The 18,714-nt window shown below is 27.1% G+C and overlaps 6 protein-coding genes across 18 annotated transcripts; 3 read left to right on the top strand and 3 right to left on the bottom strand.

The window, feature by feature from the left end:
- The first annotated feature begins 86 nt into the window (after positions 1 to 86).
- On the top strand, positions 87 to 4,476 carry LOC107994343 (protein shifted). Of its 2 annotated transcripts, XM_017051198.3 has the most exons (6): positions 87 to 751; positions 1,299 to 1,541; positions 1,648 to 1,791; positions 2,635 to 2,787; positions 3,636 to 3,731; positions 3,804 to 4,476. In XM_017051198.3, the coding sequence occupies exons 1-6, from the start codon at positions 598 to 600 to the stop codon at positions 4,028 to 4,030; spliced, it is 1,017 nt and encodes a 338-aa protein (XP_016906687.1). In that variant the 5' UTR covers positions 87 to 597; the 3' UTR covers positions 4,031 to 4,476. The 2 variants fall into 2 exon arrangements, with proteins under 2 accessions (XP_016906687.1, XP_016906688.1); XM_017051199.3 differs by lacking the exon at positions 1,648 to 1,791 and having other exon boundaries at positions 102 to 751.
- LOC107994346 (5-demethoxyubiquinone hydroxylase, mitochondrial) lies at positions 2,816 to 4,977 on the bottom strand. Of its 2 annotated transcripts, XM_017051207.3 has the most exons (4): positions 4,839 to 4,977; positions 4,675 to 4,735; positions 3,413 to 3,574; positions 2,816 to 3,333 (listed from the first exon to the last, which is right to left on the bottom strand). In XM_017051207.3, the coding sequence occupies exons 3-4, from the start codon at positions 3,567 to 3,569 to the stop codon at positions 2,903 to 2,905; spliced, it is 588 nt and encodes a 195-aa protein (XP_016906696.1). In that variant the 5' UTR covers positions 3,570 to 3,574; positions 4,675 to 4,735; positions 4,839 to 4,977; the 3' UTR covers positions 2,816 to 2,902. The 2 variants fall into 2 exon arrangements, with proteins under 2 accessions (XP_016906696.1, XP_061931064.1); XM_062075080.1 differs by lacking the exons at positions 4,675 to 4,735; positions 4,839 to 4,977 and adding an exon at positions 3,819 to 3,959.
- On the top strand, positions 4,828 to 14,244 carry LOC107994338 (DNA-binding protein P3A2). Of its 10 annotated transcripts, none has more exons than XM_062075051.1 (8): positions 4,828 to 4,969; positions 6,640 to 6,896; positions 8,281 to 8,405; positions 8,528 to 8,953; positions 9,041 to 9,241; positions 9,757 to 9,897; positions 9,984 to 10,131; positions 11,661 to 14,244. In XM_062075051.1, exons 2-8 carry the CDS (start codon positions 6,743 to 6,745, stop codon positions 11,990 to 11,992), a joined length of 1,527 nt encoding a protein of 508 aa, XP_061931035.1. In that variant the 5' UTR covers positions 4,828 to 4,969; positions 6,640 to 6,742; the 3' UTR covers positions 11,993 to 14,244. The 10 variants fall into 10 exon arrangements, with proteins under 10 accessions (XP_061931035.1, XP_016906682.1, XP_061931033.1 ...); XM_017051193.3 differs by having other exon boundaries at positions 9,041 to 9,343; XM_062075049.1 differs by having other exon boundaries at positions 6,640 to 6,920.
- Positions 13,419 to 15,180, bottom strand: LOC107994347 (cytochrome c oxidase subunit 5A, mitochondrial). Its single transcript, XM_017051208.3, has 2 exons — positions 14,839 to 15,180; positions 13,419 to 14,624 (listed from the first exon to the last, which is right to left on the bottom strand). Exons 1-2 carry the CDS (start codon positions 15,041 to 15,043, stop codon positions 14,371 to 14,373), a joined length of 459 nt encoding a protein of 152 aa, XP_016906697.1. The 5' UTR covers positions 15,044 to 15,180; the 3' UTR covers positions 13,419 to 14,370.
- A 175-nt stretch (positions 15,181 to 15,355) lies between these two features.
- LOC107994345 (SPRY domain-containing SOCS box protein 3-like) lies at positions 15,356 to 17,175 on the top strand. Of its 2 annotated transcripts, none has more exons than XM_017051206.3 (6): positions 15,356 to 15,583; positions 15,678 to 15,780; positions 15,923 to 16,113; positions 16,209 to 16,437; positions 16,511 to 16,738; positions 16,833 to 17,175. In XM_017051206.3, exons 2-6 carry the CDS (start codon positions 15,690 to 15,692, stop codon positions 16,988 to 16,990), a joined length of 897 nt encoding a protein of 298 aa, XP_016906695.2. In that variant the 5' UTR covers positions 15,356 to 15,583; positions 15,678 to 15,689; the 3' UTR covers positions 16,991 to 17,175. The 2 variants fall into 2 exon arrangements, with proteins under 2 accessions (XP_016906695.2, XP_028520890.2); XM_028665089.2 differs by having other exon boundaries at positions 15,374 to 15,583; positions 16,568 to 16,738.
- On the bottom strand, positions 17,162 to 18,690 carry LOC107994351 (N-glycosylase/DNA lyase). The gene is made up of 3 exons (XM_017051213.3): positions 18,384 to 18,690; positions 17,840 to 18,145; positions 17,162 to 17,782 (listed from the first exon to the last, which is right to left on the bottom strand). Exons 1-3 carry the CDS (start codon positions 18,485 to 18,487, stop codon positions 17,182 to 17,184), a joined length of 1,011 nt encoding a protein of 336 aa, XP_016906702.2. The 5' UTR covers positions 18,488 to 18,690; the 3' UTR covers positions 17,162 to 17,181.
- Between the last annotated feature and the right edge of the window lie 24 nt (positions 18,691 to 18,714).

Here is an 18,714-nt window from a genome sequence, read left to right as displayed (position 1 = left end):
ATCAACTTTCAACGGAATATTGTCTGCGAATCGTTGTGCACACACCCTTATCCCCAAATATATCGAGACCCCTTAAGAGATAGAGATCTTGCTCGCGGTCTCGGCAAGAACACGAGCTGCTGTAGGCCTTTTCTCATTGAGTCAGTCAGTCAGTCAGTCAGTTTGCCGCAGAGACGCGGTCCGTACGCACGTGTGAATACGCGTCTTGTTGTCTTAATATTGCGTGATCGTATGGTTGCATTATCGACAGAGTCAGAAAGCAGTGGTGAAGCATCGGCGAAATTGGTCGTCGGTCAACCGGTCAGTCATTTTCTCGATCGCGAAAGTTGATCCCCACTGAAACTTCATATTGGTCTCTGGTTGTGTCAGCTCATTAGATTGCGTGCGTGAGAACGTGCCTGTTCATCTCAAGTCTTGCCGTGAAATCCTGAATTTCACGCATCAAATTGTGGCGTGTTCCATCGACCTGCACACATCGAATCACAAGTGGTATTCACACACAAACAAGTGGAACAGAACTATAGAAAGAGATAGATTTACGTAGCCACAAGGGGGCTAGTCATAAACTGTGCAACACCTGGCGGCACGTCGTTAATTATGCAGTGGGCCGCAGCCGCCCTGGCCTCGGCGGCTATCGCTCTGCTTCTGGACACGGCGGCCGCAAGGCATCACCATCGTTCTGGCAATGGACACAAACCAACCGGTGACATTTCCCTCTGGATCGATCAGCAACAGATCAAAATGTTCAGCGGTAAGTTATTATATGTATACCGGTACTATCGTGCCACGAACATCCACTTGTATTCAGTTATGTACTCTTTTTTCGTTTTCATCTTTTTTCTCTTTCTTTATACCGTGTTCTATTTAATTTTTAATCTTAAGTATTTAAAACTCTTGTATATTTTTTTTAAAGAATTGATTCTATTTAATATAATATAATAAAATTTATAATCTATCTAATATAGATTCTAATATGAAATATAGATAGAATTATCATTTAATATTATTTTTATTACTATTATAATATTAATTTTTATGATTTTTTAATAAAAAAAATTAATTTTTTAATCTGATTTTTTGATAAAAAATTTTATTTTTTAAAATCTCTTTATATTACTTTTATATTTCATATTATAAAAATTCATTTTCAGTTTTTATATCTAATATAAAAAATAAATGTAAATAAATTTAATGTATTAATTTTAATAATAATTCTTATATACTTTTATTTTTATCATACTTTTCAATGGATAAATCATAATAAAATTATGATCGACTTTTTTTTCTGTTTCATTTAGGAGTTGAAATGGAAATATTTGCGATTACGGAAGGTAGAGTCTTACCTTATCTATTGGATCCAGAATTCGAAAGTAAACTTCCGATTATTCCGAGCGAAGTAACATATGTGAATTTTACATGGAAATCCGGTGTAAAAAAATATTATTATAATTTTTATCGATTAAAATCTTTCGACGAAACAATTCTGAAAACTCCATATATTACAATCAAAACGCAAGGAAGAGTACCTAAAAGACCTAAGGGTAATTTATGTTTTATTTATCAACTTAATCATTTTAGTTAATTAATAAATTTTATCAATTAACAAAACATTCATAAATTTAACAAATACATAATTCATTATCACAGAATTTAGCGTCTTATTACCCTGTTCCGGTAATAATTCGGGCATTGCGCAATTGGGCATCGGTCTGATGATTGAGACACGTAAGGGGAAACCTTTAAATGGGACACCCCTTCGTCTTAACCTGAGAAAAGAATGCACCGTGCGCGGTGAGTGCGTCAATCGCGCCCACGACGAAAACTCCTCACTCACACAGACAATTTTTTATCAGCAATAATTAATCGCCTAATATGCTGCATGCTTCAATCAGAAACAATCGAAATCAAAATTAATCCTGTGAAAATTTTTATTTGTATAAAAATAGAAAAAAAAAAAGTTTTTATAACAAAAATTTTTATAACAAAGGTACACACTTTGAATTAACGAAAATTTCAATTATTTTTCTATTTAAATAAGAACGACATATGAAACATACTTTTATATATTAACTTAATATAAAAAAATATTTTATGGCAAATTTTATTTATATATATTTTTAAATAATATTTTTAAACAAGCAAATAGGTTCTCTATATATATAATTTTATCTCAAAGATTTAATCGATTATTATAATTTAATCAATAATTAATTAATTTAGTCAATTATCAAAATAAAAAATTCTGTTTTGCTTCTATGATATTCATAAAATTTTTATTCATAAAAATCTATTTTAAATCTATTGAAGCATATATAAATATTGGTTGGAATGCAATCATGCCTATCTGCTTAAATTTATGTGATAATAATAACTCAATATTTTTTGTTTCTTTCTGATATAATAATAAATGATGTTTGTTTCTAATTTTTACTAAAGTAAAAAATAAAATAGAATTTATGCATGCAGTACTTGCTTAATATATTCAAAAATATTTAAATTAATTTCATTTGAGAATATCATGTATGGATTTATTAAAAAATACATTTAAAATCACACTTATTCCATTCAAATTTTCTAATTAATATTAATATCTTGAAAATAAATCTTTTCTACATGCAATATTTTTTATTGCAGAACCTAATCCTGGACCTTGTCCAGATGGATATTTAGGTCCACCTCATTGTAAAAAGGCATTGTGTTATCCAAACTGTATGAATGGTGGAAATTGTACAGCACCTGGTGTTTGTTCATGTCCACCAGGATTTCAAGGACCATATTGTGAAGGAGGTATTTTGAAATTAAAATAAAATATATGTATATGTATATAAAGTAGATATTATTTTATTTCATTAAAATTAAACTAATTTTTTATACGTTAATGTAACATTTTCATATAATAATATCATATAACTTTAGATATTGATATAGCAGTTTTACAGCCAAATTTAATAATATTTGTTAAAGCTTGATAAAATGGGGCTTGTTCTGCACCATGTTCTATACCTGTGTCATGATGTTCTTGTTCTTCATCACGGAATTTTTTAATTGTTTCTAAAATTTCTTCATCTACTTTTTCTTCATTTTCTACTAATGCGCGCAATTGATCATTATAATGCTCTGTAATTACTGTTTCAACAGCTACAGTGCAAGCCATAGCTGCTTTTTCTCCCATAAGTGCTGTACCAGCACCAAGAATAAATCCAGCAACATTCCAAATAGGTATTAAGACAGTGGGTCTTACACGATATTTTGTAATTAATTCTTCAAATTTTGCACGATGTTTTTTCTCTTGATCCCACATATGTTGAATAGTTGGGCCAACAGAAGTTCTACCTATCTTATGTGTCTACATTGAATTTAAATTTATTTAAAAAAAAAATAATATTTTGATATATTTATAATATGTTTATACCTAAAACAGCCATTTGTCCAGCATATATTCTATCTGCTCCTAATTCTCCAGCATGATCTACTCTTATAATTGAATCTAATAATTTTCCTGGTTTAGTTGTTCCTGAAATTGCTGATGTGCTAGCCAATCGAATCCCATATTGTCTGAGATGCAGCATTTTTTCTATAAAATTTAAGGTATTTTTGATATATATATATATTTTTAATTAAAGCATTAATTTTAGGTATATGTGCAGAAAAATGTTTAAATGGAGGGAAATGTGTACAGAAAGATACTTGTGAATGTCCAAAAGGTTATTTTGGATTACATTGTGAATTTTGTAAGTAAAACTAATAATGATTGGAATTTAAATATTATTTATAATGAATATGTATTTTTTTTTTTTTTTTAGCAAAATGTGTAATACCCTGTTTAAATGGAGGAAAATGCAAAGGGAATAATGTATGTAGATGTCCTGCTGGTTTTAAAGGTGATCATTGTGAAATTGGTAGACGATCTCCACAACGTTCAGCGTGCACAAGAGCATGCAGAAATGGGACTTGTCAACCTGATAATACATGTCTTTGTGAACCTGGTTGGTTTGGAAAGTTGTGCAATAAAAATAAGCCATGGGCTTGAAATTAGAAGCAATTTTCCATTGATGGTATTATTTATAACCAATTGGATTAACATAAAAATTTCTTATTTAATGTCTTATAACTTTGAATTCTATTTACATGATGTTCATTCATAAATTTAAGACATTTTACTTTAAACCTCGCATTTAATTTAATAATTTTTATATTATATTATATTTTTTAAAATGATATTAGATATTTAAAAAAATGATGAATAACTAATTTTATGATATAATTGTTTTAATTAAATAGCAATAATTTTAAAATCCAATTGGTTAATACCACTAAACTAATATTTAGTTAATAATTTACCCTACTCCAGATGTGATATGTAAAGCTGCTTTACACATTTTATACTATTAAATATTATTTTTAAATAATATACTTTTATATTGTTAGATTTATGTAATGATTGTAAAGAATATATATACAAAATATATTTTCTCTCTTATAATTAATATTCTTTTATGTTGATTTTATACAATTATATTTCACTTTAAATTATTTTGACATTTAAAGTAAATGTTTTAAATTTCGATTATTTATAATAATTTCTCTTTTTGAGAAAATAATAAAAAATACAAATATTACTAATAAAAAAAAATAGTGCTATTCAAATTTATATGATAAAAAAAAATTGCATACCAATTCTGCAGTCGTTCGAATAGAAAACGTCAAAACAACGTGAAGGACCGATTGCTTCTACCTGTTTCAGATATACAAGTTTAGGTTAGACTGAAACTCAGCAACATCACTCCAGGGACGCTGAGAACAAGAGTCACGTGTTTCAGGATCCAATAAGAACGTACATCAGATGGACGCCATAACGCGTACCCCAGAAGCACTATCCAATCACGTTATTCCAGACTCGTATACATGTATATGGTGTTCGTGTTTCCGTGGTCGCTGGTATCTATTTGCAGATTTTCACGGGAAATCGGTGAGTGCCGAAGAGATATCGGTGCGTTATTAGCACGTAAGTGATCGTTGAGGGCCCGGGCGATGCGCGGATGTTGCGCATTCGCAAAATAAGGGCAATTTCGCATCGTCTGCTTGGAGTGCACCGCGCAGGCTCGCTCAAAATGGCCGCCTCGCTGCCGCGTTTGTTGTGGTGGAGATGGAGAGCCGCGTAGCCGATCGATACGCCTGCTGGCGAAACTGGCCATGGTGTCTATGGCGGCTGTTGTGCGTGTTGTGGCGTGGCGCGACGTACACGCGAGTTACGAGCGGTGAGATAGAAGGTCGCGTGCTAGCCTCACGGTGGTGGTGCTGTGCGGGTGAGCGTTTGACACGGGTGGCGAGATGACCGCGAGACGCGAGCGTAGGGCGTGGTGAGAGAGCGTAGCCGACGGCGGCCTCCCCGCAGACGCGAAACCCTGAGCCCTCCCTGATCGGGTGACCACTCACGGGACACACAAGGTGCGTACGCAACTCGCGATTTTCACTGGGCCTGCTCCATGGCTCCGCGGTACCGCGGTCATGAGCTTTGCGGCCCCGGAGGTGGTCTCTTTTGCGTGTGCCCTGCGCATTTTCATTGCCCCCCCAAGTATCACCAAATAAACGCGCCGTGTGCGCGGCTTGGCGCATCTTCTCTCTCTGTTCTCATCTCGTCACGCTTTGCCAAGCCACGCTCTTACCAGCCTTCTTAACTGGCCGTCCGCCGTCTGTCGTCTGTCACCTGTCGTCTGTCAAATTCATCTTACAAATATCTCTTACTCGCTGTCATGCCGAGTTTAATACTGGGTCACTACGCTTCAATCACGCTTCACGAATATCTCGTGTTCATGCACAGATCACGGCGACGACGACGACGTTCACGTTACGACTTTCCGCGTTTTTCATTTTCACGAAGTTGTTTTTCCTATCGCGAATATCTTGCGTTTCGTCATGCGTGGGAATCCCAAATTTATGCGCGGGAAATGCTTTCGTCTGAAACTCGTTGTTTATGTTTTTAAAATTCAACCTATATATAGTATCATCATTCTGGATTCTTATCTACTCTACTTTATCTTTATCATGCAGTATGTTTCATATCATAATTTATCCTATAAAAATGATTACACAAAAGAATATTTAGTATTTATGCATAATGAGATTACAATATTTCAATTCTTTATAGTTCATATATATATAAAATAGCATTCATGTTTTTTTTTCTATGTATACATTTATCAAATATTGCTATTTAAATATTGCTAATATTTGATTTCTTTTAAAATATTTAATATCAATCTTTCTTTTTTGTTTTATTATAAAATTTATATTTATATATAATTGTTTTATATATTATGTCTTATTATGTGTAAATATTTTAAATATGTCCTAAATATTTATTAATAATTTAATAAAATATTTTATTTTTATTTTTACATTAAAATTTTTTCTTATAGATAACATAAATAGTTTCTCATATATAATAAATAATATAAATAAAAAACAAATAATTTTTTTATGTTAAATTAAATTCAGACTATATAATATATAAAGTTTATTTAAAACAATTTTATTTTATAAAATTTATATTATGTTATTTATTTATATTATTTACAAGAACAAATTTATTATTTTATATCTTTCATTTTTTATATAAACTTGCTCCTTTCAATTTAGGAGAAGGTGATGTAGAAGAAAAATCAAAAATCAAAGATTGGCATTTGTTTCTACGGGGCATTGCAATATAACTGAAGACAAAACGGGTGACGAAGACAAGAAGATGGTTTCTCTGCCCAGTGCAGAGTCTGGCACAATGGACAGAATCTCAGATGATGATGATGAAGAGCCAAGTAGTGGATCTGAAACATATGAGGAAGGTGATCTTATGACTGCTGCCATGGATGATGATGTGACGGCCCAGCTCGCCGCTGCAGGTTGGCAAATCAAACACGCTAATGGTGATTTCCATTTTTTTGCTTTTTCATCTTTTGAGTTATTTATATTCTAATCATTTTCATTTACAAAAGAAAAGTAACACTGGGTGCACCAATAATGTTAAATGATTGATTCTCATAGATAAGTAAAGAACTTCATAAATTAAATTTTACAAATTGATAATATATTTTAGTTTATAATTAATATCAATAATATGTATAATATAATTCTGATTTTATATAAATTAATTTATATATCATTATTCATATTTTTAAAACAAATAATGAAGATATTATATTTTGCAACTTTATAATAGTTATATTAATTAAAAAATATGCAGAATTGAAGTTATCTTGATTTATTATTGACAGAAAAATAGAAGTAAATACTACCTGCTAATGATACATCTAATGGTAACTATTAAATATAAAATTTAAATATAAACAAAAAGATTTTTAGGAATCTTATTATTATTATATATTATTATATCATTTTTAAAAGTAAACAAATAGGTTTTTTTTTACATTTATGTCATGACAATACAACATGAATTTTTTTTTCTTATTTTAATTTCATTTTTTAAATTATTAAATTATTTATAAATATATATTTATATTCATTTAAAAATCCATTAATAAAACACATTATTATTGAATGCATTTTACATTGTTTGTGTGCTGTAATATATTATTTGCTTTCTATTTTTAATATTTTATATATATGGAAACACTGTTTTTTTATATACATTTTAATTATATGTTTTATATTTCATTTTCATTTGTATATTCAAAATTCATATACCATCTCTTTTGTGTTGTTTTTATTAAAATATCATAGCTTACATGTTGTTCAAGATTTTTCTTGCAAATTTGTGTTTATTTTTGTGCAATTTTGCAAATTTATTTTGTTATGTTTATTATTTAAATGTTATAGAAAAATGTAATATTTTGTAGATGTTCATTATCATTTATTCAAAAAAAAATTCAAGAGTATATTATTTATTTATATTTCAAATTTTCTGTAAAATATAATTTTTAATTTTATAAATTATATATATATATATATCTACAAGTTTAATTTATTATTATTATATATAATATATTCTTGAATATTAAGCACGTATCATATCATTACTGCTTTTGCATTTTTTATGTTTTGAATGAACTAAAGATATATATTTATATAATGTCAGTAACATATTTAAATATAAATAAATGTACATAAATATAATAAGAAACTTTTAAACATTAATAAATACATTTTGAAAATAAATATATATTATAAAAATTGAAATTTTAATATTTTACTGACATTTTTTATTTGGTGTGGGATTATAAAATATAAAAGAAAATATATAATTAATAATTTATAAAAATAATTTAGGACCTGTTGGCGTAGCTGCAGCTGCTGCCATTGTCTCAGCAAAAAAGAGGAAACGACCTCATAGTTTTGAAACAAATCCTAGCATTAGAAAAAGACAACAAAACAGACTTTTAAGAAAACTCAGAGTAAGTATATGTTATAATATATATTAAAATTTATTTTATTTAATCTTATCATTTATATATATTATATATCATATATATATCATTTTACATATATACATATATATATATATATATAATTACAGCAAACTATAGATGAGTTTGCAACGCGAGTTGGACAACAAGCAGTAGTATTAGTAGCTACTCCAGGAAAGCCAAACAGTAGTTATAAAGTATTTGGAGCAAAACCGTTAGAAGATGTAGTAAAAAATTTAAGAAATGTTATAATGGAAGAACTTGAAAGTGCGCTTGCACAACAAGCTCCACCACCAGTACAAGACGATCCATCTTTATATGAATTACCACCTCTTATAATAGATGGCATACCGACACCTGTGGAAAAAATGACACAAGCTCAACTTAGAGCATTCATCCCATTAATGTTAAAGTATTCTACAGGCAGAGGTAAACCTGGTTGGGGAAGAGATAGTACACGACCTCCATGGTGGCCAAAAGAACTTCCTTGGGCAAATGTACGCATGGATGCAAGATCTGAAGATGAAAAACAAAAGGTTTATAAATATTTAAAAATTTTCAAATATTTATTTTATATCTTAAATAATTTTTTATTAATCTTTATTTTAATACATTCTTTTTAGATTTCTTGGACACATGCATTAAGACAAATTGTAATAAACTGTTATAAATTTCATGGAAGAGAAGATCTTCTACCTGCATTCAGTGAAGAAGATGATAAATCAAATGTACTGATACAACAATCAACTCCTCATTCCTCATCGCATCCATCGCACTCATCCAGTCAAGGACAAGGTGGACAATCGCAACAACAACAGCAGACGGTGGGAGTTGTTCGCCTCAGCAGCACGGATTCATCTAAGGGAAACTCTTCGCCAGCACAAATCATTGCCGCGTCTCCTACAGCTCTTGCCACTGCCACTCAGGTGGGAGTGGATAGAGTACAAAAAAAAAAAATTGATCGAAACAACATGATCAAAAAAGTTGAATTATTAAATACAAATCAATCAAATTTAAAAAAAAATTAATTAAATTTTGATGGTACATTGTGAGATCATGATGTTTCTTTAAATTCTGATTTTATATAGAAAAAAATTAGAATTTGAAATTCCTTTACACGTGACTTGCGTTTATGTTCATGTGTTTGGTTTCCCTTATTTGAGTTTGATCTATATTTATTTTTATAATCATTATTATCATAATTTGAAACAAATTTTATTTTGTTATAATATGTGTGAAATTTTTGTAATTTTTTCAATTATATCATATTTTGTTTTTTGAAATATGAAAAAAATTTATAGTTTAATTATCATAATTTATATTTTATTTATTGTTCTAGATGACGGCCCAATATCCTACGGCAGTTTTACAAACAATAACAAATCCTGATGGTACCGTATCAATTATTCAAGTTGATCCTAGTAACCCAATAATTACGTTACCAGATGGTACAACAGCACAAGTTCAAGGTGTTGCTACCGTAAGTATACATTATCGCATATCGTAAATATATTTTGTTTTCTAATTTAAAAAAATTGTAAAAATAAATGAATTTTTTACTTAAAGATTCATACAAGTCAAGGGGAAGTTCAAGCACTTGCTGAAGTAGCAGGCAGTGCGGAAGGTACTAGCGTTGCTGTCGATCTAAACAGTGTTACAGAAGCAACATTAGGTCAAGATGGCCAAATCATTCTCACAGGAGAAGACGGACACGGTAAAACAGTTTTCTATAGGCTCTGCACCGTCGCCGGCCAGGAGCTACTTGAACAGTGAATTTTTTACTGGCCCAGGATCCTTTGTTGTTTTGCATGCTGTCTGCTACGCTCCATTCAAGAAAAATACCTACGTGTTCTACTATTTTGTACAACGAAAGTAGAATATCGATTAGTTATTCTTTTTTGGTACTGTACATATGCAATTTCACTCGGAGCTATGCACAGCTTTATTTTAATTTTTTTCTTTAAGAATCCATGATATATGTAACAGATTATTGAAAGAGCAAATCAAAACACACAATAATTGTTGATTTTTATAATTAATTCATATTATCGCAAAAATATCGCATCAGGAAAAATTAAATCCATAGCACACAAAAATTGTTTTCAATATTGTGTCGTTTTGTATATGTTCATAGACTATGTTCTTAGACTATTCTCTCTTTGAGATGATAAAATGCAAATTTTTTTTACAAAGAGATCGATAAAATTAAATTCATATGTATATGGCATGTATATATTTTTTTTAGTATATATTTTTAAAAAATATATATTTGTATATTGAAATATTGCATGCATAATTCATATTCCTTTGATAAAAAATTAAATTTTTTAATATTCTAAAAAGCTATATCATAAACAAATATAATTGTTCAGTTCATGGATTCTTAAGATTTTAAATTTAACGATAAAATAAATGAAAGTATTTCAAGATCAGAAAAAGAACCTGTCCCTGTTTTACAATCACTACTTACCATTATTATCAAAAATTGGTTATTTACTTTAATTAAAACAAAGACAAATAAAACTGCTGTACATAGAGTATTTTTTGTTGATGTTTTTTATTATTTTATAGTTGTATTTAGCAGCCTTTGTTTAAGCTACTCATTGCTATTTTTTAATTTATTTGAATCAATAAATTTTTTTGAATATAAAAATTTATATAATTTATTCATATAATTTATGCTTATCCAATTTGATTTTATAGAATGGCTTAAACATCTGTTGCTTTTTATTAATGCCTTATTTTTTCTAAAGCATAGACGAAAATTATATGTGCACATTAATGATATTATATGATGTTAAAAGGGTGTGCCAAAAAAAAAGATAACACTGAATATGGAAGCAAAATATTCATTTTTAACAAATAAATTAAATGTATATAAATTATAGAGTAAGTATATCTACTTTTCTTTAGCACACCCTATTAATTTAAAAATTTTTTTATTAGCTTTCTATGAAAAACAACATTATTTCAGTTATTATTTAAATTTTAAGAAAATTTGTGTAGTTTTTTAAACTTAAAATTGTATTGTAAACTGGTAATATCAATGCACAAATCCGAAAAAATTAATACAAAATTACATTTTTGAAATAAAAATTGCTTTAATTATTATTGATATCAATCATATGAATATATACGGATATGTGCTTTTTAAATTAAATTTTACTTTTTACTTTCCAGTTTGCTATACAAAGAAATGCCTGATCAGGGGCAGAACACAGGACAGTTGCTTCTTTGTTTCAGGCTATCCTGTTTCCGTCTCAGGAGTAATAACAGTACCAGTATCTGCTAGTATGTATCAAACTATGGTTGCCAATATTCAAAGTGATGGTACAATGCAAGTAGTCACACCAATGGTTCAAGTCCCAAAGGTTGAGCCCGGAAATGGAGAAACTAGCATTGAAGCTGTCACTATTCAAGGGCATCCTATGACAATGATAAACGCTGCAGGTGAACACCAAGTTCTTCAAGTGATATCATTAAAAGATGCTAATGTTCTTACGAAGGCTATGCAAGCCGAAGTTGTAAAAGACGAAGATAGTCAACAACAACAAACCGTCTCTAGTCCAGAATAAAGCGTTTTACATAGTTAATATAAAGCTTTTATGTTAACACCAAAATGCGACAGGTGCACATTAGTGGTGTTCATGAGAGAAAGAGTGAGAGTATTAGAAATGATATGTGTTATTAATATTAAGGAAAATGATTGTGTCTTTTCTGAATCATTGTGTAGTGTGTCCTCTTGTTGAGAAACAATAACGAATAGCGAATATGTTTGGAGAGTGAAAATGATTGAATGTTTGATGATTCATGAGACTTGAATGTAATCATATTTGTATTCAAGATTCATTGTAGACACTTAGAAATATCACTTGTAATTCAATTTCTCAAAGATAGTACTAATTTTTAGAAAGTACTGCGTTCGATGAAAAAAAACCGTTGAATATGCAAGTTTCATCGATATATTTATAATGATAGTATCCGCCGTCTGGATATTTAATATTTCCAATAAGCAAACACGGATACAAATATTTTCGTCTAGTCTTAGTGTCGGGTCTTTAAGAATGATCGATATACCAAAGAAATTAAAATTTGTTTTAAATTATTTATGAAAAAATAATTATTAAAAAATTATGCAATTTAATTATATCAAATTAATAATCTAAAAAGAATTTTTATTGAAAAAATTCGTTAAATTCAAAAATGATAGATAATTTTCTCAAATAAAAAATAAATCATAATTTACATAAAATTTAAAAATGTTTGAAAAATTTAATATATCTGAAAAATCTTTAAAATTCAATGGAAAATAATCAATATTTTATGATATCAGGATTTCAATCTAATGTTTGAGTTAAAATCAAATTTGACTATTAAATTAAAAAATAATAATATGTAGCCTATTTTTATGATAAATTAAAATAAAAAACAAGTCATTTTTTGGCGATAGAGACATATTACAATACATATTAATATACATTAATAATCGACAGTAGTGATAAATGAAAAAAAAAAATTAAGCATTTCTGACGGGTACAAATAGGCTATAAGAGATAATTTTTTGAAAAATAAGACATACGGATTTGAAGTCTCAATGCACACCCACAAAATATAATTACTTTTAATGTATGTATACTGTGTTATATTAGGAAATTATTTTTAAGTGATATTATAAAGAACACTATATCATTCTCAAAATGAAAATTTTTTCATTTCCATTCTGTATAATATACTTTAATAATATACAGAATATAAGAATAAAGAATCATGTATTGTTCTTTATTTTATTATCAGGTAATCTAAAATGTATTTATTTTTGTTATTAATGAAAAAAAGATCGAAACATTTTCATGCATTTAAATGCCAACTCACTTTTATACAATATATTTAATGTTAGGAAGAATATTATTTTTTTTTTTCATTAATGCAATCTTGTTTCAATGTTGCGGTTTCCAGTTTTGCAAGGATGTGTGACTGACTTTTGAAAATTAATTCGCGTTATTTTAATAATTTTGCTTACATTTTTATATTTTTTAGTATCTGTGTGTGTGTGTGTCATAATATATGCATATAATTTTCTTATAATTCTAATAACAAATTTGTGATACTTGTTTAATTAATATCTTTTAGTACATGTGTTTTTATTATAAATGAAGTTCCTGTAGATATATAGTACATTGTTCTCTTTAAAAATATGTATGTCAGGAGCAGAGTCGTAACATTGAAACAACAAACTGCCCTCGACACCAAGTATGAACGATACCAAAAAAGAAGAAGGTTTTTATAACATTATAGAAGAAAATAGATAAATTTAATAATTATCAGTAGAACAAATCACAATGACTAGATATTAATTGTTATATTGTTTTTTAAAACTATGGCCATTACATACAAAATGTAATATATTGATACTCCCATGTAAGACCATGTTGTATTTTTTTTCTTGTTTATGACAAATCATACAGAACATAAATTATGTTTAATGTCATTTCAGAAAAAATGTAATACCATTTTAGATAATTATAGATGTATGTGTACATGACTTTATCATTGTGTCTTAAAATGTAATTTGTACATATATCATTGTTGTGTCACCTTTCTGCTTTGGTTACTTTTGATGTAAAAAGAATGAAAAAAGAAAAACTTGAAAAATATTAAAAATTTAGAAACAACATAAGGAACCAATAGAAATTAAAATATAATGTATACATATCATTTTGTTTTGTTACTTTCAATAATCTTAAGAACAATATATAGGTATTATATATCTTTATATATTTTTCCAATTCATAAATATATTTCAAATACGATATAGCATGATAAATATTATCAACAACAAATATTATTTTATTCTAATTCGAAAAGTGACTTTTTGTTTATTTATGAAAAGGTCTAACATGAAGCACCTCTATGCATAGATACTATGTTTATCAAATTTAAGTAAATAACTTAATTAATGTATATCATCAATTGATTGAAGTGCTAATTCAGGTTTATCATAACCAAGTTCTTCTATCGTATTAATACCTAATTCATCTAAAGTAGGTTTGATTTCTTGTAATATGTAAGGATAAATTTCTTTAACCTTAGATCCACATTTATCCTTTACCATCTCCAAAACCCTGATAGCAAGAGCAAAATCATTTAATCGTCTGCAAGCTCTTAATGCTGCACATATGATACTTGGATCAGGTACAAGATCCATAGCTGAAAAAATAATTTTCAGTATTATTATATGAATTATTACAATATTAACTGTTTCAATTAACTATTTAAATAAATAAGAAAACGAAAGGTATTCGAAAAATTTTTTGAAAATAGAACGTCACTGTTCGATTTAAATTATTTAAAAGATAACTCAAATTATTAAAAAAATAATAGATGTAATCGTAAAAAAAAATATGATTACATAATTACTAACCCGCTAATTTATTCATAGCTTGACGAAATTCCCAATGATCAAGATTTGTACGATTCAGATAGGTCACATACTGTTTGTTAAATTCTTCTTCAGTTTCTTGCGGTCCATCATGTGAAGCACGAATATTTTGTCTTATAACTGTATTATATGGAATTAAAGAATTTCTTAAGGTGTTATTTATTTGTCTTCCTACAAAGCGTAACATTTTTTTTATAAAATTTTATTGAAAATTCAAAAAACTTGATAAGAGTGCACAATTGCTGCTTGCGTAACTTCAATAGAAGACCGAAATTTGCTTCGAATAATTTAAACAATTCTACCAATCTAGTCTAGTAACCTATTGAACTAGTAAACTATATAATTTTTAATTTTTCAATTATTAAATATAAAATATTTTTTTATGTTATTGCATATTAAGTTTTTAGATATTAATTTTAATAAAATATACATATAATTATACATATAATTTATTATTAAATTATTTTTTAAATTATGTTATTAAATTTTAAAAAAATAACTAGATAAAATTTTAAAAAATATGATAGAAAATTATATTCATATATAATTATTTAACATTATTATTATTTTTTTAATTACATTCTTCATAAAAATTTATAAATTTATGATTATAATATTACGATACATTATATACATGTATATATATAGAAATATGTGTTTGCAATGTTCGTATAGATGTATACAAATAATATGTAACTTTTACAGCAGTTAAAAATCAAGGTTAATCGTAAGTAAATCAGAATATAACATTATATATTATATCATCATTTAATTTGTGAAAGAATAATTAATAATTGATTAATAAAAATGTTTAATTTCAGAATTTTAGAATTATGAATTTCGAATACGATCCTATATCATTGGCTCAGTATGCAAAGTTTTGTAATTGTAATTCGCAAGATTGTAATTGTGGAGAAAATAATGGTAATATAAAAAAATATTTAAAATAATATTAAAATCTTTTTTTTTTTATTCAAAAACAAGTAATTTGAATAAAATTTTTTACTTTATTAAACTTCATATAAATTTTATTTTTTAAATTATAATTTATTATTTATATATTCAGTACATGAATGGGCATGGGACAAGGAAAATGCTACATATACTATAATTTTATCAAAAAATGATTTAGAAGTTAAATTTCACAATGGATATAGTTATGGTACAGCAGCTGTGAGAGGTAACAAAATATTAGAAAAAGGAAGATATCATTATTGGGAAATTAAAATGCTCACACCTGTTTATGGAACGGATATTGTAAGTGTTTTCAATGGGAATTAATGATGCATGTATATTATTAATGTAAAATGAATATATACTTTCATTTTTTATTAATAATGAAATATTTTTAGATGGTTGGAGTGGGAACAAATAAAGTGGATTTAAATAATACAAAACATGTTTTTTGTTCATTTCTTGGACTTGATAGAGAATCTTTTGGTTTTTCTTATCAAGGATATATACAACATGGTGGTGAAAAACGTAAATATGGTCCTTGTTTTGGGCAAGGTAGTTTAATAGGTATATATTTGGATACTTGGAGGGGCACTTTAGAATTTTTCCTTAATAGAAAATCATTAGGTAAATTTGATATTATAACTGTCAGCATTTTATATTTTTTTTCTGAATGAATATAATGAATTTCTTTATTTAGGTATTGCTTTTACTGGATTAAGAGATTTTATGTTGTATCCTATGGTATGTTCCACAGCTGCGCAAAGTAAAATGAGATTGACTTGTAGTTGTTCTGTACCAGTGTCTTTACAAGTAACTTGCTTGTCTGTATTAAAATCATCGCATAGAGCATATTTATCAACTATGTTTCCTGGATTACGATATCTTACTCAAAGTATCTTTGCCGATATATTAAAAACTCATTCAAGTAAGTTCTTAGTTTCATTTATAAAAAAATATATTATTTATAAATAATTCATATTATATATATATATATATATATATTGTTTTTTTTTTTTCAGATAGTGATGATGAGAATGAGAAAGATGAATTAGAATTATATGAAACAGATTATATGATTCTAGATGATTTTGATTTTGCATTAGTGGGTATGAGTCGAAAAAAAAAGAAAAAATGTACACATGATTATTCTCTCAGTCATGACTTAAATAGTTTATAAAATCTTATAATTATTAGACAATAATATTGTAAATATTTGAATGAAAGAAAAATTAGAATTTAAGTTTTTACATGATTTTGTACATTTTTCTAAATGTAATATAATATATATAATATAATATAAAAATTAAGAAAGATTATTAAGTAAAAAATATTAATTTAAATAAAAATCTGTTGTATAATAAATATATATTATTTTTTAAGATTTTTTAAATTGTAATGATGAAATGATTTATTATTTGTATTATTTTTATATTTATAATTTGATGTGGTAACAATATCATTAATTTTTGCACAAAAAACAAGAGCTTGAGCCCAACCAGCTAAAGGACCCCATAATTCACGTAAATAATTACCAATTTCCTCATGAATTTTTGGAGTAACAGTTTTATATTGTTTTAAATGAGGTAAATAATTTGTTTTAGCTATTTGAAAAATATGAGTATCTACAGGAATAGATTCTAAATGGCCTAATGACATTAAACATATACAATCTGCAACTTTTGGACCAATCCCAGGAAGAGTAATTAATTGTTTTCTAGCTTGAATATATGATACATTAGTTTTTTTGTGTAAATTTAATAACCATTCTTTTCCACCAAGTTCAATTAGACATTTTGCTGCATTTGCTATGTATTTTGCACGATATCCAAATTTTTCTATTTTTAATATATTTTCAACATTTTCATTTGCTAATGCCTCAATAGATGGAAAATTATAATAATTTTTGCCCTCAATTGAACAAATTTTTTCACCAAACAATGTACATAATTTTTCTACCATTCTTGATATTCTAAAATAAAAATATAATAAATAAAATTAATAAACTAAAATATTTTTTTATATATACCTTTGAATATTATTATTTGAACTACATATAAAAGAAAAGACGTTTTCAACAACATTTTGATTTAATATTCTAACACCATTTATTTTATTTAAGGATTTTTTAAAATGTTGATCTATTGCAGTCCATCTTTTGCACAGATCTGTTAAACATTCATTTAATCTGAAATATTCAGATAAAATCTCATCATAATTTTTAGAATCTATTAATGGACCTTGCACAATGTAGGACAAATGTGTATTATTTTGTGTAAGAGTCCAAACACATCCATCAAACACTCCTCGATATCCATTATTATGACAAAACCATCTATAAAATACAATGTGATATATATAAATAAGAAAAAAAATATATAATATATTTATGTCATAAAGAAGAGATATTTTATAAGAAATATTTTTATTTAAAAATTTGCAAATAAAACAACAAATTAAAATATTAGAACTACAAAAATTACAAATATCAAAAAAATGTTGGTTATGTATATATCTTAAAAGATATCATTGTTTTAAATGATTAATATTTTATAATATTATAAAAAATTCACCTAAAACTTTGACCACTTTTCAAAGTAACACCTAAATCTAATTCTGATGATGAACAAACGATTTCACCATGTTTTATTTTTACTTCATTTTCATACATTTTCATTTTCAATTGTCTTATACTTCTTAATGAATTGATTTTAATTTTTTCTATTAATGCACAATACTTTATATTATGTAGTAAAATTTTACGAAAAAATTTTAATTATTCACAAGATTAAATTTTAAATAGATATGCATTTATTTTTTTGTAGATATAAATCGCGCATTTTCGGCAAGTTAGTTAACGGAAACACGTGCACATGCAATAACGCGCGAAATTAAAAGTTGTAT

Source organism: Apis cerana, linkage group LG5, assembly GCF_029169275.1.
Source record: "Apis cerana isolate GH-2021 linkage group LG5, AcerK_1.0, whole genome shotgun sequence".
Classification (NCBI taxonomy): domain Eukaryota; kingdom Metazoa; phylum Arthropoda; class Insecta; order Hymenoptera; family Apidae; genus Apis; species Apis cerana.
Note: the sequence above shows the minus strand (reverse complement) of the source record. Positions and strands in the feature narration are given on the sequence as shown.